Source organism: Macaca mulatta, chromosome 5, assembly GCF_049350105.2.
Source record: "Macaca mulatta isolate MMU2019108-1 chromosome 5, T2T-MMU8v2.0, whole genome shotgun sequence".
NCBI lineage: Eukaryota > Metazoa > Chordata > Mammalia > Primates > Cercopithecidae > Macaca > Macaca mulatta.
Window position 1 is genome coordinate 27,893,974 of NC_133410.1, and position 24,598 is coordinate 27,918,571.

A 24,598-nucleotide genomic window follows, 5' to 3' on the forward strand; every position below is an offset into this window, starting at 1 on the left:
CTCCATGTCTCAGGTGGTGTTGGTCCGGGCGTCCCTGGAGCAGCCTTGGCGTGGGATGCGTGGATCCAAGTGGAGATTCCGTCAACCTTTATGGCTGTGGGTGTGGTCAGGAGAACAATGTAGGGTCCTTTCCACCGAGGCTCTAGTCCTTGAGTGCGATGCCGTCTAACGTAGACAGAGTCTCCCACCTGGAAGGGGTGACTGGTCTGTGGATGTCCTGGTTGGTACAGTTCTGCCAAGGGGGCCTAGATTTGGGCCTGTACTGCTTGGAGTCCTTTTAGCCGGGCCTGTAGGTCAGTCTTAGGATCAGAGGGGGAGAAGGAATTAAGCAAGGTTGACAAAGGGGGAGGTCCTCCGTAGAGGATTTCATATGGAGTGAGCCCAAAACGGTTAGGTGTATTCCGGGCCCTTAACAGAGCTAAGGATAGGAGGCGTCTCCAATCTTTTAAACCAGTCTCTAAGGTCAATTTAGTAAGGGTCTCTTTTATTGTTCTATTCATTCTTTCTACCTGTCCTGAGCTCTGGGGTCTATAGGCACAATGTAATTTCCAATTAATCCCCAATATCCTGGCGAGCCCCTGACTTACCTGAGAAACGAAGGCCGGCCCATTATCTGACCCAATTACCTTGGGAAGTCCGAATCTAGGAAAGATTTCTTCCAAAATTTTCTTGGCTACTATGTGTGCCGTTTCTTGCCGGGTGGGGTAGGCTTCTACCCATCCTGAAAAGGTATCTATAAACACCAGTAAGTACTTATATCCAGCATAGTGAGGTTTTACTTCAGTGAAGTCTATTTCCCAATAGACTCCTGGGCGGTTACCACGAGTTCGTTTCCCTTCTAGCACTCGGGTAGCCCCAGCGTTTACCTGCTGACAGACCTTACAGGCAGATGTCACTTGTTCTACGAGGGTACTTGCCTTTGGGATTAGAAAGTCAGTTTTTTCAATCAGTAATTTTAGCTTTCGATTACTCAAGTGTGTCCAGGCATGCATCTGCTGGATCATTGCCAGGGCCTCCTTTTGGGGAAGGACTATTTTCCCTCCTTTTTCCCAGTTTTTAGTGTCTTTGTTTTCTATAGCCCCTATGGCCTTTGCTTCTTCCTGGTCTTCTGGGGTATAAGTATGTTCAATAGTTATGTGGCTGGTTTCGTCAGGTTCTGTGGCTAGGGTCAGTACTTCCGCCATGGCGGCTTGCCTGGCTACTTGGTCAGCCTGTCTGTTTCCTACTGCGACTGGATCCTGTCCTTTCTGATGCCCGGGGCAGTGAATTATAGCCACTTCTTGAGGAACAAAAAGGGCTTTCAATAAGGCAATTATTTCAGCTTTGTTCTTGATTTCCTTTCCTTCTGAGGTTAGGAGACCTCTTCTTTCATAGATACTTCCATGAGTATGAGCCGTTGCAAAGGCATACCGGCTATCAGTATAAATGTTAGCTTTTTTTCCCTTCGACAGCTCTAGGTCCTTGGTTAGTGCTATTAACTCAGCCTTCTGTGCAGACGTGCCAGGAGGTAGTGATTGTGCCCAAATGGTGTTGTGGCCATCTACTACCGCTGCTCCCGCCCTCCGGGTACCTGAGTCAAGGTAACTGCTGCCGTCTGTGTACCAGGTGTGATCCGCGTCTGGGAGTTCTTGGTCTTTAAGGTCTTCCCGTGTTCCATGGGTCTCAGCCAGTACTTGCCGACAATCGTGTGGGCTTGGTTGGTCTTCCGGTACCGGCAGCAGCGTAGCAGGGTTTAGGGTGACCGGAGGGCCAAACTGGACGCGGTCCGTGTCCAGTAGGAGGGCCTGGTAGTGGGTTAGGCGTGCGTTGGTTATCCACCGGTCCGGGGGCTGCCGCACTATGGCCTCTAGAGCATGTGGGGTAATAATAGTCAGTCGCTGCCCAAGGGTTAACTTAGCAGAGTCCTTGACCAGCATAGCGGTGGCTGCCATGATACGGAGACATGGGGGCCAGCCGGCCGCCACAGGGTCTAGCTTCTTAGACAGGTATGCTACCGGTCTTTTCCAAGGCCCTAATTTTTGGGTCAAGACCCCTTTGGCAATTCCTTGCCTTTCGTCCAGGAAGAGGGTAAAGGGCTTTGAGGTGTCTGGTAACCCAAGGGCCGGGGCAGATAAGAGTGCTTGTTTTAGTGCCTCAAAAGCCAATTGATGCTCTGTCTGCCAGGTGAAAGGGGTGCTCTCCTTGGTGAGTGCATAAAGGGGGGCGGCCAGTTCAGCAAAACCGGGTATCCACAGGCGACAGAACCCAGCAGTTCCCAAGAATTCACGTACCTCCCTGGGATTTCGTGGTGGTGGAAGGCGAGCCACTGTCTCTATGCGCCCAGGGGTGAGCCACCTTTTCCCTTCACTCAGGATATACCCCAGATATGTTACCTTGGTCTGACAGAGCTGTGCCTTCTTGGCGGATGCCCGGTATCCTTTTTCACCCAGTGCCTGGAGTAGATGCCTGGTACCTTGTATACAGATTTCCTTTGTAGGAGCAGCCAAGAGGAGGTCATCCACATACTGGAGTAGAGTCACTTCTGGATTTTGGGTCTGGAAGTTGGTCAGGTCTCGATGAAGAGCCTCATCGAAGAGAGTGGGAGAGTTCTTGAATCCTTGGGGAAGCCGGGTCCAGGTCAATTGGCCCGAAATTCCTTTCTCAGGATCCTTCCACTCAAAGGCAAAGAGTTCTTGGCTTTGGGGGGCCAGAGGTAAACAGAAGAAAGCATCTTTTAAATCTAATACTGTATACCAGTCATAGCCTGGTTTTAAGGTGCTGAGTAAGTTGTAAGGATTGGGGACCGTGGGATGGATGTCCATGGTTCTTTTGTTGATTTCTCTCAAGTCTTGGACAGGCCTGTAATCCTGAGTACCAGGCTTTTTTACTGGCAGAAGAGGAGTGTTCCAGGGCGAGCGACAAGGTCGCAACACTCCGAGTTCTAGAAATTTGTTAATGTGCTGCCGAATTCCTATATGAGCCTCTCGGCTCATGGGATATTGCTTGATAGACATGGGCACCGCCGTGGGCTTTAGATCAATTATGATTGGGGCTTGATACTTAGCTAGCCCGAGTCCTCCCGTTTCCGCCCAAGCTTGGGGAAAATCTTGCAACCAAATATCAGGGAGGCTAGTGATAACCGGAGCGTCGAAAAGCCGATGCTCATCTTGCAGAGACACAGTTAAGATTTGGATGGGCTGACCGTCCCGATTTAATACCTGGGCCCCTGTCTCGGAGAAATGGATTTGGGCTCCGAGCTTGGTCAGAAGATCTCGCCCTAGGAGGGGGTAGGGGCATTCAGGTACCACCAAGAAGGAATGTGTCACCATTCCTTGTCCAAGGTTAACTGTCCGGTGGTTAGTCCACTTGTGCAATTTTCCCCCTGTTGCCCCCTGGACCCAGGATGTGCGGGATGACAGGGGCCCGTCTGCCTTTGTCAAAACTGAATGTTGGGCGCCTGTGTCCACCAAGAAGGTGGTGGGTTGCCCCCCTACAGAGAGAGTTAGCCGGGGCTTGGGGGGGAGCTCTAGAGCCTTGACACCCCTATTCGCTATCTTCACCTAGGGTGAGGACAGCGGCAGGTTTCTTTTGGTCTTTAGGACGCTTGGGGCAATCTTTAATCCAATGTCCCCGTTCTTTGCAGTAGGCACACTGGTCTTTTTCCACTTTTGGCCGCCTCCGCTTTTCTCCCTCTCTCCCTGGTCCTTTTTCTCTCACAACTGCCGCCAGGATTTTTGTTAAATGCTTATCCCTCACTCGGTCCCTACGATCCTCTCGCTCCATCTGTTCCTTCGCTAACCTGGCTTCCCTTTCCTCAGGGGTTTCTCTCTTATTATACACTTTTTCTGCCTCCTTAACCAATTCCTGTAATCCATAGGTTTGGATTCCATCTAGCCTTTGGAGTTTTCCTTTTATATCTAATGCAGCTTGGTCTATGAATGCCATAGCTACGGTAGCCTTATGTTCTAGGGCCTCTGGATCGAATGGGTTATACATTCGGAATCCTTCCAGAAGCCTTTCCATGAAGGCTGCCGGGCTTTCATCCCTTTCCTGAGTTATGGTCCTTACCTTGGCCAAATTTGTGGGGCGCTTTCCTGCCCCTTTGAGACCCGCCAACAGAGCCTGGCGATAGATTCGGAGACTCTCCCTACCTGGTGCCGTTTCATAGTCCCAGTCTGGGCGGGTGAGGGGAAATCCCTCGTCTATTTCATTGGGAAGTTGGGTTGGGAGGCCTCCTGGTCCTGGCACATTTTTCCGGGCCTCCAGGAGGACTCGCTGCCTTTCTTCAGTGGTTAGGAGGACCTGCAAAAGTTGCTGGCAATCATCCCAAGTGGGCTGGTGAGTGAGGAGAATGGATTCTATTAACGAGGTTAGGGCCTGGGGGTCTTGGGAAAAGGAAGGGTTATGGGTTTTCCAGTTGTAGAGGTCAGAGGCAGAGAAGGGCCAGTACTGGACCGTGCGATTGACAGTACGGAGGGGAAAAAGGGAGGATTGCCAAGTAGAAGGGCCCTCTGGGTCCTCAGTCCACCGCAAGCGGAGACGAGGAGGTGTCGGCGGCGGCGTCCGAGGGGTGAGCTTGGGCGGGGCTGGAGAAGGAGACGGGGTGGAGGGAGGGGCCGAGGGAGAAGTTGGAGAAAGGGTAGGGGCCGAGGCGGTGGAGGAAAGAGCTGGGGACTGGACAGGGGGCAAGGGTGAAGCGTAAGGTGGAGGTCCCAGAAGGGGGTTCTGAGGTGGAGGAGGCAGGGGGTCAAGAAGGAGGAGATCCCTCTGGGGTTCATCTGGGAGGACTGGCTTAGGTGTGTCCGGATTCCGATTCTTTGGGGCTTCTAAGGCAAGGAGGGTAGATTGGGATGGGGAAGGGGGATGGAGGAAGGGTTTCACCCAAGAGGGAGGATTTCGGACCAGATCCTCCCAAATAATTATGTAGGCCACCTGGTCCGGGTGTCCGAGTGGCCCAGGATCCATCACTTTTGCTTTAACCTGCAAGATAATTGAGAGGTTAAATGTTCCGTCCCGGGGCCATTCCCCATGGAGGGTTGGCCATTCGGACGAGCAAAATGTTTTCCATTGTCCCTTACGGACTTCTACAGAGAGGTGGTGGGCTCGAGCCCGGACGTCAGGGAAGTGAGTCAGGGTTAGAGACAAAGGAGTCGTCAACGTCTGTCCCATTTCGTCCACATATAACAAGGACAAAACAAAGGAAACAAAAACAAAGACCAGACAAGTAAGGAGAAGCCGCGCAACCAGAGAGTGGCGCCACAAGATCACAAAATATTCAGACGGCAGGGGCGGCCTGCCTACAGATTTGAAGAGGCTGACTGTGTCGTCAGCTTTCTCCCAGACTACCGCCAGGGCGTCCCCCAGGGCGCAAGTGGGAAGGTGCGGGACACGTCTGTCCCCCTTCCCCACTTAATTCAGAAGGAGTACTCCCCAGAGTTCAGAGTTAGCCGGCAAGACAGACAGAACAAAACGAAAGTACCTGGTGGGTCCGTTCAGTCAGCAGTCCGTGGCCCGGGCCAGATAGGTCTCCGCCGGATGGGTCGGGAGTCCTCGGACGACCCCACTTCCCGGCCAACGCACCAAATGTTGGAACCGAACTGTCGATTCCCTCCTGGGCAGGGGTCGCCGCGAAGGATCACCGACACGAGATTCACAGCAGAGAGTTATTTATTACTAGCGCGCTAGGGTCCCAAGCTCTAAGTTGGCCCTGGGACCCCGAGTGCTTGTTACAGGCTGTTTATATAGGCAAACACAAGTTCAAACACAGCTTAAGGCGCGAAATTCAAACAAAGCTTTAGGCGCGTGGTAATTGGGTCTAGCTATGGCCTGAGCAAGGTGTCTTGTTCTAATTGGTTAGAGCAGGACCTTATGAGGTTTTTTCTTGGAGTTGCTGATTCCGGGAACTTTGAGGCAGGGTGGGACCCCCAGAATTGGCAGGGTGGGACCCCATGAGGTTGTTTCCCGGAATCGGCAGGGTGGGACCCTATCAGGGTGGGACCCTATCGAGGCAGGGTGGGACCCTATCCAGAGCCACCTGGTGTTAATTTTTTCTATATGGGGCCTAGTTTCTAAATTTTATGAGGCCTAGTTTCATTATGTTTAAAGATAGTCTAAACTTAATATCATTATTCTTACCAGAACATTGAAAAAAAAAACCCATAAGAACAGTTTAATACTATTTACCCCCTCCCTCATCTTTCTAAGTATTGTTTAGATTTTAGTAACTTTTTAAAACCTCTTGTGGGTTAATTGTGTCTTGCCCAAAAATATGTTTAAATTCAAATTTTCAGTATTTATAAATGTGATCTCATTCAGATATTGAGTTTTTGCAGATATAATCATGTTACAATGGGTTTATACTGGAGTGAGGAGGGCCCTAAAATTAGTATGGCTGGTGTCTTTATGAGAAAAGATAAAAACAACCATGATGAAGCAGAGACTTGAGTGACACATTTTCAAGTCAAGGAAAGCCAAAGATGACTGACTGACACACAAGCATGGAACAAACACTCCCCTAGAACCTTCAGAGATATCTGGGCCCTATTGACAACTTGATTTGAAATTTCTAACCTCCAGAAACGTAAGAGAATAAATTACTGTTTTATAAAACCACACTGCTTGTTGTAATTCAATATAGTAACACAAGGAAACTAATACACTCCTCAAATGTGATGTTATTTTTGTCTTATTCAGAAAATACTTGTATATATATATATCAAGATGTTTACCAGTATCTTCACTCATAACCTCATTTTGCATGTCAAGCAATTTTCTATTTGATATTTGTTTCCTTCTCTCCATACTCATAATGATGGTTTGTTGTCAGTAACAAAACAAAAACAAAACACTATAAATTTGTGTTTATATTGGGCCCAAGCTTAATAGTATTAAACAGTTTAATACTACTATTAAAGCCCAAGTATTAAACCATTTAATACTATTATCAAAGTCCAAATTTGTATTAAACCCAAGAGTAATGGCTTAATGCAAATTTATATGGTTTGGGCTTAATACACATTTATAGTGATTTTAGATAATCACTGGGTTACACACTGTATATGAAATGATGTTGCCTCCGTCAAACGCCTATTGTAGCTATTGGAAAGTCAGTTTTTAGTCTCATCATGGCTCCTTTATGGTCAATTTGTCTTCATTTCAGGATGTTTCATTGGCTGCTTGTTCTATGCAGATTCACTGTGACATGTCTAAGTTTAGATTTCTCTTTTTTATACTGTTTACAATTGATTGGGTTTTCTGGATCTAACAATTGTTCTTCTTAAGTTTAGGAAAATTCTCTGCCATTATCTCTTTAAATATTGTCACTTCTTTCATTATGTCTTTCTGAAAATCTGCTGAGGTTCATATTATACATTCTCAATCATCCACACTACTTATCTTTTTTATATTGAATCTTTGTTTTGCTTCAGTGATTCTATTTATAAAGTTTATCCACCTTTATAATCTAGTTTATAATTTAATTGGTTCTTTTTCATATATTCTCAGATGTAATATTTTATATTATATTAAGTATTCATATTTTAATTATTTTATTTACTTTTCTAAAACAATACATACTTTTAAAAAAAATCTTGGCCGGGCGCGGTGGCTCAAACCTGTAATTCCAGCGCTTTGGGAGACCGAGACGGGTGGATCACGAGGTCAGGAGATCGAGACCATCCTGGTTAACACAGTGAAAACCCGTCTCTACTAAAAAAAAATACAAAAAACTAGCTGGGCGAGGTGGTGGGCACCTGTAGTCCCAGCTACTCGGGAGGCTGAGGCAGGAGAATGGCGTAAACCCAGGAGGTGGAGCTTGCAGTGAGCTGAGATGCGGCCCCTGCACTCTAGCACGGGCAACAGAGCCAGACTCTGTCTCAAAAAAAAAAAAAAAAAAAAAAAAAAAAAAAAATCTTACAGCTCCAATATCTGTACTCTTTGGGAATTTAACTTTTCTCACTCTTCTTTCTGTAAGTTCTTCCTCATGATGGTTTCTCTTATTGCAAGTTTTGTGAATTTTTTTAACTGTGGTTTTATTTCTCCTGGAACATTATCTATGAGATTTTTGTAAGGCCTGGCTGAAAAAAAGCATTTCTCTTGAGAGTACTTGTGTTTGCTTCTGCCTGGTGCTCGAAGGTACTTACATGGGATCACTTAGAAATAAATTCTCATCTTGAAAGTTTTGGATCACTAGCTGCAAATCCATATGAGGGCCAGTTTGTGAGTATGAATTCTCAGGAGAGATTTCTTTTTCTTTCCATCCAATGCCAAGATCCCAATAGGCATGTTTCTTTGTGGGTTTTTTTTTTTTTTCTTCCACATACTAGATTTATTTCTCTTTCTACTATACACTGCTAGTGGAAGTGCAATTGAGTATAACCAGCTTTGGAAACTGTTTCATTATTACTAAATTCAAATATACATATGCCCTTTGGTCTAGCAATTCCTTTGCTCTGTATATATTCAACAGAAATGTGTGCACTGATACAACAAAAATTGTGCAAAAATGTTGATGGATGCATTAACTTTACAGCCAAACACTGATGCACCCAGATGTCCATTAGTAATAGAATAAATAAGTAAATAGAGTTATGGTCAGAATGCAGAATATTATACAAAAATAAATTGAATAAACCACTGCTGCAGGCAGAAATGTAACATGGAACAAAATAAGCCAGACACAAGAATGTTTGCTCTGTCATTTATTATGTAAAGTTTCAAAGAATCAAAACTAATCTAAAGGGCTGGGTGTAAGGAGAGTGATCAACCCTAGGAGAAGAAAAGGATAAAGAAAAGAAGAGGGCATAGGTGTAGTATCTGGCAATAGGTTGAGGTTACAAATGTATGTTTACTTGGTTCTTACTCTTTGAAAACCAATTTATGATTTGTGCATTTTCCACCTGTAAAATACTTAAAACAAAGGGAAAGAAAATGAGTATGGAATTATAACCTCATCTTCTTTGAATCCTTCATCAACTCGCTGTCCACTGAAGATACAATATAATCCTCATCAATGTACACTTGTTCGCTCCCCACCTTCCTCTCTATCAAATCGTAGGATCATTTTCTCTCATGCATTCCAGACCAAGCACAGCCATCTTTTGTTTCCTCCAAATGCCAAAATGTTCCCCAGCTTAAGGTATTTACATGTGTTATTCCTTCTTTCTGACATTCTCTCTTATATGATTGTAACCTATTTGCTTCCTACTCAAATCTGACACTCTGAAAAATGTCACTTTTAACAAAACACATTCATGGATCCCCAATCAAATTATAATCCATCTCACCCTTAATTTTCTTTTATAGCTCCTATTGTTTCCTTTAGTAGCTTTTGCTATGATGTGTAACTTGCATAGCATATGACTTATATATGTGTTCCTCTGGATTTCTATAAGCCTCATGGTGGCAGGATCCACTTTAATTTTACTCTTCATTATATACCGTTCCTTTATTCTAGCACAATACCTGGTTCTGAGTGACCACAATGAGTCAATTGCTGAATGAATAAAGAATCTGACGCATTTCTCTTGCAACAGAAGTCAAAGGGGGGATAGGAAATACAAGTTAGTCCTCTATCACTCATAATATTCTTTAATCATCTTTATTTTGAGAAACTATGAAGCTCATTGCAGAGATCACTATTTCTTACTTTTATTATCTATATGTAACATACTATGAAGCCCAGAACTAGACCAGTGCTAGAAAATATTTGAAATAAATTATGTAGGGGCAGTGTTGAATTAAGAATTAAAAGTTTAACATATGATATTTATTTATAAAAGCAATTTTCCTAAAAAAAGAGTATTGTTGATTGTCAGGATTATCCACTTACAGTCAAAATCTGGATAACCTTGACTAAGGAAGAGGCTTCAATACAAAATGAACATAAAATTCACTAAAAATTAGAGTTTTATATATCTTAAGCCTGAAGAATTTATTTTTCCCTCATGCACTCAATTTTATCAACTCATGAGTAATGTACTGGTAATCAGGATATATTGATTACTCCCTCATATTGAGCATCAAGACACCAAATAAATATAAATTTATATATAATTTTGTACAAATCAATTACATTAAGTTATAAAGCAGAAGTTCTCTGAGTATGGTCAATAAATCCCCCAAATCCTTCTCAGAAGCAAAAATGTTTTTATTAGTATGCTAAGCTATTATTTCCATTTTTCAATAATTAACATTTCAACTGATCGTACAAAAGCAATGGTGGCCACACTGTTTTCTCCTCAGTACTAAACTGTACTAGTAGTGTTGAATTCTGTACTGCCACCCTATTGCCATGTAAAATTATAATTATTCCAGTTACACTTAAGAATAATATTGATGAAGCAGTACTTATTAATTATATTAAATTTCAAACTTTGATAGCTAGTGTGATAAAGTGAGAAGTACAAATAAAGTTCTAGTGCCTCATATGTAAGGTCAATGGTGACTTTAAGAAAAATCTGTGTGTGATTGAGTTATGAACTAAGGTGACACATTTGACAAAAAATTTCATTTTAACTTGAAAAAAATGACTAAAAAACACACTCTGGTTATTCTGAGTTGAAAATTTGGCAGATATTCTCAAAAATGTATCAAGTGAGTCTGTTACTTTAAGAAAAAATGACTACTTTCTGCCAAAGAAAAAGTTTAAGTTTTCATATTAAAAATAAAATTTTGGGTAACTCATATCTACTGCAATAAACTTGGAAGATTTCCAATACTAGAGATTGTTCTGATCATTTGGATGGTTATATTAACCAAGTGATTTTTTATATTATATAATGAATTGCATCAAAATTGGAAAGACTTGCATAATTAAGTTAATCGATATATTTGAGATGACCAAAGCATAATATGATTATATACAAGGAATATTTTCTAAGTGCAGAATAGATCAATAGATTTTAATGGAAGAGAGTCTGAGGTGGCTTCAGAGTCCACATTGTAACTATCCTTTAAGAAAGAACCACTTATTGAGTTTGGGTGTAATATCAAAGAAATACATCCAAAATTATCTAAAAAGGCTATTAAGTTCCTTTTCCAACTACCTATCTGTGTGAGGTTGGATTTTCTTCAGAAATTTTCTTCATATTTTTGAAATAAGCAATATGGAAAACATACACAGCCATGACAGGGCCAAACGTGTTCTGAAGACAATGAATTACCTAGTGTCCCTGTGGAGAAAATGAAGAGACTGTAGAGCAAGGTACGAGTGAAGTTTGAAGAGTCCAATATAGATGGAATTTGAGCTATCTTCTACACTGGAGCCCTCCAGAGAATGGTCTGAGGATAATGATGGAGTGGGGGGGTTTCAACGTGTAATGAGAATCTGTTGGCAGTATAGAAGAATCAGCAGGGCTGTCATTTGGGAGGCTTCTATAATAATCTTGGTGAGATGATGTGGGTCGTAACTAATCAGTGAGCATGATGCTAGAAAGCATGAATCAACTGAATATAATTGATACAGGTGTAATACGTATGCTTACCTAAGAAGGAAAAGAAAGAAAGATTTGGAATAAATAATGACCCTTTCCCTCAAGTAATTCTTACTCCAGCTTTGTGTAGATAATTAACACATATGCTACTGTAAAATGAATTTGGTGAGAACAAAACTACACACTCCAAGTGCTGTGGCTTATAAGAGATCAAGTTTAGATTAGTCAATAAATGAATGAAAAAGAGTCATTGATAACAAACAGAATATTTGTAATTCACCAAACAATAAGGGGAGATGTTTGAGAGTAGAGAAAAAATACAGTTGGTTAATTTAAAGGTTTTAGATTGGGAAGGGACTGGAAATCAGTCAGGGAGTGAAGGAACTTCTTGGAGCTATTGATAAACTACTTAGGGAAACACAGGTATCCAATAGAGATATGCTGAAAGGATGAATAAATTATGTCACACTACTGAAGGATGGTTAGGAAAGTGGCATGGTGTAGCAAACAATAAGGAAGAAACCACTAATCAACATCTAAATCTATATTTAGATTTTTTAATGTCAATAAGGTAGTTAACTTAGTAGGAACATTACAGAAAAGGAATAAACTTCTCTTATTGCATTCATGTAGTATGCTATAATGAGATCTTTTTAGAACCTAATACGAAACAAGTCAAGTGTGGTTGTGGATAATTTTAAAATTTATGTTTAAAAAAGAAACTCTTACCTGTCAAAACACCTTATTTATGAAGCAAAATCTTAAATGTTTGCATATTCATTTTGGATTTTCAGAAATAAATGTTCTCTTGGATTTTCAGAAATAAATAATCATAACAATTACTTATGTGTAAAATCTAAGGTAATTATATCCAAAAAGGTAGTAAACTAAATGTTTCTCTTACAAGAAGAAAAATTTAAACTCCCAATAATAAAAAACTGAAAGGCTGAGTTGCTTTCTACTACTTGAAATATTCAGAACAGAATTAACTCTTTGTTACTTCACGGAAATCATTAATACATAAGAATTTCCACTTATGAATATGCCACCAATAAACTTATGCCATCTTAATTATATTTAACACAGATACATCATAGATGTTGATAAATTCCAGGCTAGCATATTTTAATAGAATTTAAATTTAATGTAAATTGTATTGTACATTTAATATATGTATGATATTTAACATTGATTTGTAAATTTGGTGTAATATACAATGTTTATGTATGAATATATATATATTGTATTTCTATGTGCATCTAGTGTAATATGTGGAATAGGTTATGCTAACATGTAAAAAACACAGCTGTAAATGTGTACTGTAGCAACATTATTTACTAGTCTCTTATTAGTTATTAAGTTGGGGTAATAAAGGCAATAATAAATAACTCTTATTTAAGAAAATTGGAAAATTAAAGTCCTTCTAAAAGTTCATGCTTTGAACTAAATTTTTTTTAAAAGCTTATTTTGAAACTGAAGATGGAATGATATATAGCAGGAGAGATTATGTTATAAAGCTAGCTAGGGTAAATAATGTAAGAAGAGCTTAACACTGAATAATTTACAAATCCCCAAACACCATAATTTTCATTACTCTAGATACTTTTTTATAGCAACATATTTCTACTTCTCTAAGTATAAAGTATATTGAACACAGTAAAACGCTTTTTTGTTACATTTAGATTGCAGATATTGACACTGTTAACGTTTTAGAATATCTGGATTACTTAACCAACCTCTCTTGTGGATGTCATGGCAGTAAATTAGGACATTTGCAAAGCACTTGTAAAATGAGCAGTTTGTAACTGAGTTCTTAGCTTTTCTAGGCATAATATAATGTTTAAGACTATGTTGGGTAACATTTTCCCATTTCCCAGCTTCACTTCATGTGGAAAATGCTTTTCCTTTTTGGGAAACACTGACTAACTTCACACATAAGCAAAATCCATTTTTATGGTAATATATGAGCCACAATGGAGGTGATACTAAAAGTAAAATTTGAAATGCATCTTTCAGTGCAATGAGAATGCTATGCACACAATTATTTGAGCTAATTGTTACAACTGGGATTTAAGCTGAGAGGGAGATTATTCAGTCAATGACAGGAAAGCAAAAATAATCCTGCACAATCTTCTAACTCAGGACAATCATATATCATTTCTGAATGTTCAACATAATTGACATCTTATCTTTCCAAACTGCACTTTGATTCTATAGGGAATTTTCTATTTGGGGAAAGTTATCAAATGGAAGACACACACACACACACACGCACACACACACGCACACACACACGCAAAACCAAAGAAGAAGGGTAAAAGAAATCTTGAGAAGAAGAAAGTAATTTAATCAGTAATACATACTGATGAGCTAGATAGATATGATAAACAGCATGGTGTCATGAAAAATCACTAATCTCAGTATCAAGGGGCTTGGTTGTGATAGAATTTCTGTTATTAATTCTTTGACCTTCTCCGACTTGACTAGCATTTGTGTAGACTACAATAAGTCAGCACTCCACTCCCATCATCAAATAATTTGGACTTCGAGAATTAAAACTACTAAGTCAGCGTCTAAGGGCTAGAGAAGAAATACATAGAAAACGTACATGACAAATTATCAATGAAGAAGATATTTGGTCTTCTGTAAAAGCAGGGAAAGGTTACTCATAGAGGTTTTTGAATTGCATGAACCTTGAAGATCATACTCACTCTAATCTTTCATTTTATAGGTGAGCTAACTGTAGCACAGATGTAGATTCTCTCCTCTTCTGGGAACTTGCATTCCATTTAATTTTGGCTCAGAGTAAATTCATCTCCTTGGGGTAATTTAAAAAGGCCTGAACTTAGTGTTGGAAAATCTAGATACAAATGTTAACTTTCTCAAGAACTGTAGCTTCTCTGAATTTCTAGTCCTTCATATGTAAAAATAGATCGAAAGATATTATCCTCTTCTATAAGATCTCTGACAGAATCAAACAAATAATACATGTAAAAGTGTTTTTAAATTCACTGCCTTTTGCAATCCAGAAAAGATCATTAACATGGAAAACAAAAGAATTATGTTGTGAAAATATATTCTGGCTGTGTGACCACAAAATGAGCTGTAGGATGCAGCCACAGGAGGAAGCATACCAGCACCTAGATAACTGCTGCTTCTGTCAACATCCTCCTTGGCAATGTTGACCAGATTGCAGGGAAACCAAACAATTCCTTTAAGTAGAAAGTAAATGGATTTAAGGACTGGCACGGTGGCTCATGTCTATAATCCCAGCACTTTGGGAGGCCGAGGCGGGTGGATCACGAGGTCAGGAGTTGGAAACCAGCCTGGCCAACATAGTGAAACTCCATCTCTACTAAAAATACAAAAATTAGCCAGGCGTGGTGGTGCATGCCTGCAGTCCCAGCTACTTGGGAGGTTGAGACAGGAGAATTGTTGAACCTGGGAAGGTGGAACTTGCAGTGAGCCAAGCTCAAGCAACTGCACTCCAGCCTGGGCAACAGAGCAAAGCTCTGTCTCAAAAAAAAAAAAAAAAAAAAGTAAATAGATTTAAGAAAGCAATCAGGTGGTTCAGTATGCCTTCAGTGGCTCTTTTTTTTTTTTCTTTCTTTCTCATGGTATGAAAGACTAGACAGGCATGCACTGCAAGCCCAGAGATCTACCTCATCTTGCTGCCACCGAAGACTTGCTCTTTTGTAAGTTCCCTCTAAGTACATCTTTGACCAGCTACCAACCTGGATTGGTCTTTTTGATCTGAGCTTCCCCTCGGCTTACAGAGGGTGATTCTTGGTTCTAGTAAGGAATTTTCACAACAACCTTTTTTTTCCCTCAGACAGTCTCAATCTCTCACCCTCCCCCAGGCTCTGTCACCCAGGCTGGAGTGTAGTGGCATGATTCAGCTCACTGGACCCTCTGCCTCCTGGGTTCAAGTGGTTTTCTCCCTCAGCTTTTCCTCAGTAGCTGGGATTATAGTTGCCCACCACCATTCCTGGCTAATTTTCTTATTTTTAGTAGAGACAGGATTTCACCATGCTGGCCATGCTGGTCTCAAACTCCTGACCTCAAGTGATCCACCCACCTCGGCCTCCCAAAGTGCTCAGATTACAGGTGTGAGCCACCTGACCTCAACAACTTATTTATTATTATTTATATTATTTTACTTTCTCTCCAGCTTTACTGTCTCTTACTAAGAATTTCCTCTGTGTGTCTTGAATTTTTGATTGGGTCATTTTGCTATTTAAGGACTTAAGAATATGCCACTCCTAATATGCTGCTTTAGCATATTGACCATTCTGAGTTGCCTCTGACCTTCATTCTGTTTCTTATAAACAGGAGATAAAATTCCCATGTGAAAGTTGTCCTCCCTAAACTGAAAAACAGTAACTTTTTTCATATAGTCTGTTTTAACTACTTTTCATATATAGCACTTTTATTACCTTCAGTCCTCGTGTTGTACATTAGATCTCTATTCTTGTTCATTCTACATATCTGCTACTTAGACCTCCTGATCGACATCTCTCCATACACCTCCAACCACTTTTCTGTTCTCTATGTCTGGATGTTTATTTATTTATTTATTTTAGATTTGGCTTAAAAGTAAGATGATCAAGTGGTCAGGTGTGGTGGCTGATGCCTGTAATCCCAGAACTTTGGGAGGCCAAGGCAGGCGAAAAACATGAGGTCAGGAGTTAGAGATCAGACTGGTCAACATGGCGCAAACCCGTCTCTACTAAAAATACAAAATTAGCCAGGTGTAGTGGTGCATGCCTGTAATTCCAGCTACTCTGGAGGCTGAGGCAGGAGAATCATTGAACCGGATGCTGAGGTTGCAGTGAACCGAGATGGCGTCATTGCACTCCAGCCTCGGCAAAAAGAGTGAAACTCCATCTCAAAAATAAAAACAAAAAAAGAGTGAGATCATGCAATTTTTTTTTTCTGTGTTTGGTATATTCTATTTAGCATAATGTCCTCTAGTCTTCAGTGTTGGAGGTGGGACCCGGTGGGAAGTGATTGTATTATGTGGGTCGATTTTTTGCTTGGTATTATGTCGTGACAGTGAGTGAGTTCTCATGAGATCTGGTTGTTTAAAGGTATGTGGCACCTCCTCCCCTCTTAGTCCTGTTCCTGACATGTAAGATGGTGCCTGCTCCCATCTGCCTTCCACCATGAGTAAAAGTTTCCTGAGGCCTCCCCAGAAGCAGATGCTACCATGCTTCCTGTACAGCCCATGCAACCATTATCCAATTAAACACCTTTTCTTATAAGTTACACAGTCTCAGGCATTTCTTCTTCTTCTTTTTTTTTTTTTTTTTTTTTTCAAGAAAATTACAGGGTTTTTTTCACAACAGAATTTCTAGTTACAAGGTATTTACAATATTCACAAATGAGGCTGAGCATTGGCTCACGCCTGTAATTCCAGCACTTTGGGAGGCCGAGGTAGGTGGATCACCTGAGGTCAGGGGTTCAAGACCAGCCTGGACAACATGGTGAAATCGCTAAAAATACAAAACTTAGTCGGGCGTGATTGTGCATGCCTTTAATCCTAGCTACTCAGAAGGCTGAGGCAGGAGAATTACTTGAACCCAGGAGGCAGAGGTTGCAGTGAGCTGAGATCACACCACTGCACTCCAGTCTGGGCAACAGAGTCAAGACTCCATCTCAAAAAAAAAAAAAATTACAAATGAAACCATTATCAAAAAGCTGCTATTTACTCCATATTATAAGACTGCTTTCCAATGGGCTACATTTCTTTTCCTGGAGGACATTAGTTTTCATTAAAATCTTAAAAGAAGCAATGTATGTTGTTGCCCCAAGTCTTCTTTTTCTGGGTCCAATCTCTATTCTTTTTATTTGAGACTACTGCAGCTCTGTCAAAAAATCAGAACTATCCCCTCGAATATCCTCATTATTTCTATTTCCACATAAGAGCAACATCAGACTTTGGCAAAACAAACAAACTTAAACAATGAGTCAATAGCCAACAGTTCCTTCGATGACTTTATCCAAGCTTTCTTCCTGTGAACTGTCCTGTTCTACATCTGTTGAGTCCTGGTCAAGGGAAGGGCTGCAAATAGGGTGCCAAGACCAGCTCTGTTGGGGAGACCCTAACCCAGCGGCACTAGAAGAATTAAAGACACACACACAGAAATACAGAGGTGTGAAGTGGGAAATCAGGGGTCTCACAGCCTTCAGAGCTGAGAGCCCCGAACAGAGATTTAATCATGTATTTATTAACAATATTTTTTAATCATGTATTTATTTATTAACAATTGTTTCTACAGATATTCAATTAACTAAAAGTATCCCTTATGGGAAACGAAGGGATGGGCTGAATTAAAGGAATAGGTTGGGCTAGTTAACTGTGGCAGGAGCATGTCCTTAAGACACAGATTGCTCATGCTATTGTTTGTGGCTTAAGAATGCCTTTAGCGGTTTTCCTCCATGTCACAGTGCTGCAGAGATTTTGTTTGTGGCCAGTTTTGGGGCCAGTTTATGGCCAGATTTTGGGGGGCTTGTTCTCAACAGTGGGGCACTTTAAATTCTGTGGTACATCTTTTTTTTCTTTTTTTTCTTTTAGTTTTTGTTTTAAGTTCAGGGGTGCATGTGCAGGATGTGCAGGTTTGTTGCATAGGTAAATGTGTTTCATGGGGATTTATTATACAGATCACGTCAGCATCCAGGTATTAAGACTAGTATCCATTTGTATTTTTCCTGATCCTTTCCCTCCTCCCACTTTCCACCCTCTGATAGGCCCCAGGGTGTGGTGTTCCCCTCTTTATGTCCATGGGTTCTAATCATTTTGCTCCCACTTGTAAGTGAGAACATGTGGTGTTTGGTTTTCTGCTCTTGTCTTAGTTTGTTGAGAATAATGGCTTCCAACTCCATCCATGTCCTGCAAAGAACATGATCTTGTTCCTTTTCATGGCTGCATGATATTCCATGGTGTACATGTACCTCATTTTCTTTATCTAGTCTATCATTGATGGGCATTTAGGTTGATTCCATGTGTTTGCTATTGTGAGTAGTGCTGCAATGAACATATGCATGCATGTATCTTTATAATAGAATGATTTATATTCCTTTGGGTATATACCCAGTAATAGGATTGCTGAGTCAAAGGGTATTTCTGGTTCCAAGTCCTTCAGGAATCACCACATTGTCTTCCACAATGGTTGAACTAATTTACATTTCTACCAACAGTGTAAATGTGTTCCTGTTTCTTTGTTACTGCATCAGCATCTGTTGTTTCTTGACTTTTTAATAATTACCATTCTATGATTTCAGTTAGTCAATTTAATTCATTTACAGTTTTTTATTGATAAACAAAGACTTACTATTGCTATTTTGTTATTTACATTCTGGTTGTTTTGTAACTCATTTGTTTCCTTCTTCATCTCTTGTCTACCTTTGTAATTTTTGATACTTTTTTGTAGTGTTATGCTTTGATTCCTAATCTTTAATGTTTGTATAACTGCTGTAGCTTTTTGTATTGTGGTTTCTGTGAGACTTACATAAAAAATTATAATTACAAAGAACTATTTTAAGCTGATAATTAAATGCTGTCACCTATAAAAACTCTAGAGTTTTACCTTCCTAGCATCCTACAATTTAATTAGCGACATCACAATATATCTTTTTATACTGTAGATTCCTCAATAACTTCTTGTAGCTTTAGATACTTTGACATATCTCTAAACTTGATATTAGAGAAATGTATTAATATGACTTATTAATATATACCACAGTATTTGAGTATTCTGGATTTGACTAAATATTGACCTTTACTAGTGATTTTTATATTTTCATATTTATTCATTATAGTTATCACTTTTTATTTGTTTGGGTTTGAAGAACTGACTTAAGCTTTTTCTTGTAAGATATATGTAGTGGTAATGATTCCTCAGCTTTTGCTTTTGTGGGACTGAATTTATTTATGTTTTATTTCTGAGGAATAGATTAACTGCGAATAGTATTCTTGGCTGGCAGTTTTCTTTTTCTTTTTCTTTTTAGTCCCTTGAATGTATCATCTCAGTCTCTCCTGGCCTGCAAAGTTTCTGCTGATATATCTGTTAATAGTCTAATGATTTTTCTCTTATATATGACTTCATAGTTTTCTTTCACTGCTTTTAGAATTCTCTGCCTTTGACTTTTGACAGATTAATTATAATGTACCTTTGAAAGGATCTCTTTGTGTTCCATCCATTTGGGGACTATTGAGCTTCATGAATTTGGATAAACGTATCTCTTCCAAGACTTGGGAAGTTTTCAGCAATTATTGCATTAGATAAGCTTCATGTCATTGCTCTATCTTTTCACTTTTTGAAACTCTTTGTGAATATTGCTTCACTTAATAGTGTCCAATAAGTCTCATAGTCTGTCTGTACTCTTTTTTACATTATTCTTGTTTTTTTTTCTTCTGATTTGAGTCATTTCAAATGACCTTGCTTCATGGATTCTTTCTTTTGCTTGATATATGCTTCCATTGTAGCTCATGGTTTTTAAAAAAATTATTTCACTGAATTCTTTAGCAACAACAGTTTAGTTTGACCCTTTTTAATGACGTTCATTTGTTAGTTCAATTTCTTATTTTGATCATGAATTGTTTTGTTTTCCTGATTTCATTGAATAGCCTATTTGTATTTTATTATTTTTCATTAAGTTTTCTTGAGATCATTATTTTTATTTATTTATTTATTTTTTTAGATGGAGTCTCGCTCTATCGCCCAGGCTGGAGTGCAATGGTGTGATCTCGGCTCACTGCAAGCTCCACCTCCTGGGTTCATGCCATTCTCCTGCCTCAGCCTCCCACGTAGTAGCTGGGACTACAGGTGCCTGCCAACATGCCCAGCTAATTTTTTGTATTTTTAGTAGAGATGGGTTTTCACCGTGTTAGCCAAGATGGTCTCAATCTCCTGACCTCATGATCCGCCCACCTCGGCCTCCCAAAGTGCTGGGATTACAGGAGTGAGCCACCACACCCAGCCTATTTTCAATTATTTTTTAAACTGCTTATAAATTTGTTTCCGTGGGGTCAGTTACTGGAGGATTATTATATTCCCTTGGTGGTGTCATGTGGCCTTTCATTTTCATATTGTTTATGTCTCTCTGTTGATTTCTGTGCATCTGGTGTTGCAGTCACCTATTTCAAAGTTTAGCGAATGGCTTTGGTAGGAGAAGACATTTACTTGCAGATGGACCAGAAGATGCTGTGTTGGGCAGGGTATGGTGGCCCTGGTTTTTATGTGGGTGCAGTTGTTTAGTCTCCATGCAACTTTTTGTTGTTGTTGTTGTAACCAACATTAGCAATAACTGGCTGCCTCAGTTGTCTAGGCTATAGGAGTTTGTGGCAGTGATGGTGTCTGTATAGGTAATTGGGGCAGGATCTTTAGGTATTCTCCTGTTCTTGTCTTCCTCACAATGAGGAGTCTTACCTAAGGTGATTTCTCTTGGTGTTGGGCCTGACATGGCTCACACACAGCCACAGTGGCACTGGGATTCAGGGCACAGGTGCTTGGAGAAACCGTGAAGCCAGATTCATGGTTTCGGGTCTTGAGAATCTAGTACAGCACCTGAGACTTGAGGCACAAGTTCACTCTCCAAGAAACAAATGGATACAGTTCTCTCACTTGGCTGGAGTCTGTTTTTCTGAAGTATACCCAAGCACCTTGGTCTCAGGTGTACGGGATGTGGCTGCAATTCTGACACTGGGGATCAGAGCACAACATAACATAGTTTCAGGAAGGAAGGAGTACTCCAAGGGTTTGGGCCCCAGAGATAGGGCACAGTTGCAATTTGAGACTCAGAACCAACAGAGCACATTGGCAGCTCAGGCCCTGGAAGATAAGGTGACACTAGATCCTAGGATGTTGGGAAACTTCAGTAACCCAGTTAGGATGTTAGGAAATAGCAGCAACCCAGTCTCTGTGAGGCCAGGTACAGCAGCAGCAAGAACCTAGAAAGGGCGAGGTACTACTGTGAATTGGGACTTAGGGATCAGTGCAGTGATGATTCAACCACCTGGAAGAGCAGATGTCTCAGCCATTTATAGACCTCAAGGGGCCATCGAGTTCCAAGTAGCTCTATCTAGTTCCACAGTTCCATCTATGGTTCAGCCTGGAGGGCCAAACAGCTCAGGCAATTCTTTGATTCCCTGAAATTTGAGACACTATGTCTACCTGGCCCCAGAAAGTGTGGTTCCATGGGTCAGTGGAGCCTCTGGATCCCTGCAGGTGGGGTACCACATCAGCTGTGGTGCTAGGAGGTGCAACTGCCCATGTTTGCTAGAGAATTAGACCCCTTGGGACACAGGGTTTTGCCTTAGCTGTGGTGCCAGGGGGCACAACTGTTCCTATATGCCAGAGGCCTGAGGTCCTAGAGGCGGTGAGGTCATTTGTGATCTTAGCTGTGACCCTAAAAGGAGGCTGCCCTAGCAATTGAGATAATTGAGTAGGAATTGCTGTGCAGTAACTTGCCCCTGAGGGGTAAGATGGAACATTAGCTTTGCTTGGGGATGGCATGTTACCAGGTAATCATGGTCACTGAGCCTCAGGGATAAAGGGATGCAATGGCTACTCATCCCCAGAGCAGGACACACTCTGGAAGAGTCTCCACTTCCAAAATAGTACAAAGCAGTAGCAGCACAGACCACAGTGGTGGGGGGCATAGTCTCAGCTTCTTCTCTACAGATAGCTCAGCCTTGTTGACTCCAGGGAGCTCCCTCAGCTGGTGCAAAGCTTGGGAGGTACAAAGGAATGTCCAATAGAGAAGACTATAGGTGTCCAAAGTGGTGACTGGGGGTGGGGTCCATTTGCTTCCCCTTCCCCCACAGTGAGAAGCTCCTCCTGGTTCTGTGTTAATTCTGACTGAGGAGATGATGTGGCAGAGCCAATGTGTTTTCTCCCCTTCTCTGTGCAGTCATCCTGGGTTTCTGTTCTCTAAAGGATTCCTCCTGCTTCTTTGCTGTTCTCTGATGCTCTTTGTTAGTTATTTTGGTCAAAATTTAGATCCTTATTTGTTGCTTTGGGATTTTTGTGGGAAGAGGAGAGAGTTATTAGCTTCAAATCGGCCATCTTGCTAATGTCCTCGCCTGAAAGTAACATGATTTTCATCAAGGATGGAAAATTGAAGCCAAGGGAAATCTGTAAAAAAAAAAATAAATAAACCTTGTTAATGTAATCCTTTTTACTCCTAGTCACTTCTCTACTCAATTAACTACTCTTGCCCAAGTTCCTTTACTTGATTACATTTTCACAGTTTACTACTCTGTCCAATTCAGTATATGGTGTTTGACTTCAACTGCTTCTTTCAGTCTTCATTTCCTTATGAGAGCTCCTTGTCACCTAAAACTTCTAAGAAATAAATTTGTATGCTTTTCTCCTGCTTGTCACATGTTAAAATAATTATCACATCCAGATGGATAAAAATACAAACAAGGAAGAGACAAAGTTTTGCCTCCTCTACACTATACTCTGATTTCCTGGAATCTTAAAAAAAAAAAAAAGAAAATCCTTAGAAATAGCACCCCTCACATCCCTCTCACTACCAACAAAACATACACTGTTTAAAATCATGACTTTATCCCATTCAGGCCTCTCCACCTTGGTAAAAATGTTTCTATGGTGTTTATTTCTTGATAATTTGTTAAATTTAATTTATTTTTCTTTGTCCTTGCCTATTTGCCAAACTGAAGAAAAAGGAAATCTGGGGTCTTTGCATCTTCATTGTTGTGAAAAGAGTGTTTCCTTTCTTCACTCACAGACTACTATGGTGGCAAAATAAGCTCCAAAGATGTCCATGTATGTCATACATCCCAGAGTTGGTAAAAGTGTTGTAAGGCACAGCAGAAATTAAGATAGCATATGCAATTAATGTTGCTATACATTACTACTAGGACTGCCATAACAAAATACCACTGACCAGATGGCTTAAAAAACAGAAATTTATTTTTGCAACGTTTTGGAAGCGAGAAGTCCAAAATCAAGTTGCCAGGAGGTTTGGTTTCGCCTGAGTCTTCTCTCCTTGACTTGCAGTGGCCACATTTTCATTATGTCCTCATGTGGCCTTTCCTTCGAGCATGTACACCCCTGGTGTCTCTTCCTGTTCATATGAAGACGCCTGCCCAATTGGATTAGAATGTCACAAATAGGACCTTGTATAACCTCAATTTCCCCCTTAAAGGTTTTTTCTCCTGCTGGGCATGGTGGCTCACACCTGTAATCTCACCAGTTTGGGAGGCCGACAGGGGTGGATCACCTGAGGTCAGGAGTTTGGGACTAGCCTGGCTAAGATGACGAGATCTGTATCTACTAAAAATATAAAATTAGCTGGGCATGGTGATGCTGCCTTGCATGCCTGTAATCCCAGCTACCTGGGAGGCTGAGTCAAGAGAATTGCTTGAACCCAGGAGAGAGAGGTGGCAGTGAGCCAAGATCTCGCCACTGCACTCTAGCCTGAGCGACAAGAGTGAAACTCCATCTCAGAAAAAACAAAACAACAACGAAAAAAGACTTTTTCTCTAAATATACTTCCACTGGGAGCTCAAGCTTCAACAAAGGAATTTGGGAAAGGACCCGATTCCATTCATATCAGCTGTTAATAAACTGATCTTAAAATAGGAAGATTAGGAACCTAATCCTAATTGTTCCTAAGAATAATTGGATTATCAGGAATAAGCCAAATGTGATCCCAAAGGTCTTTAAATGTGGAAGAGGAAAGCAAAACCCTCATGGTCAGTGTGAAGTAGTGTGAGAAAGACAAGTGTTACTAGCTTTGAAGATGTAAGAGGGCCAAGGGCTGATAAAGGCATCTTCTTAAATCTGAAAAAGGCAAGAAAACGGGTTCTCCTTTAGAACCCCCATAAAGGAATGTGGATCTGCCAGCAACCTGATTATTGCTCAGTGGAACTTACATCAGACTTCTGACCTACAAACATGTAAGATAATACATTGGTGGTTTTTTTATTATTATTATACTTTAAGTTCTAGGGTACATGTGCACAACCTGCAGGTTTGTTACATGTGTATGCATGTGCCAGGTTAGTGTGCTGTACCCATTAACTTGTCATTTACATTAGGTATATCTCCTAATGCTATCCCTACCCACTCCCTGCACGCCACAACAGGCACCAGTGTGTAATATTCCCCACCCTGTGTCCAAGTGTTCTCATTGTTCAATTCCCACCTATAAGT

The 24,598-nt window shown here is 40.8% G+C and overlaps 1 protein-coding gene across 1 annotated transcript in view; it reads right to left on the reverse strand.

Moving 5' to 3' along the window:
- Nucleotides 1-239: 239 nt before the first annotated feature.
- The window catches only part of LOC144340939 (uncharacterized), a 33,451-nt gene continuing 9,092 nt past the window's right edge, over nt 240-24,598 (reverse strand). Inside the window, exons 2-4 of the mRNA XM_078002573.1 lie at nt 2,453-3,539; nt 1,571-1,846; nt 240-721 (exon numbers count right to left, since the gene is read on the reverse strand). Coding sequence (XP_077858699.1) covers nt 246-721; nt 1,571-1,846; nt 2,453-3,539 — 1,839 coding nt within the window. The 3' untranslated portion in view covers nt 240-245. The remainder of the gene's footprint in view (nt 722-1,570; nt 1,847-2,452; nt 3,540-24,598) is intronic.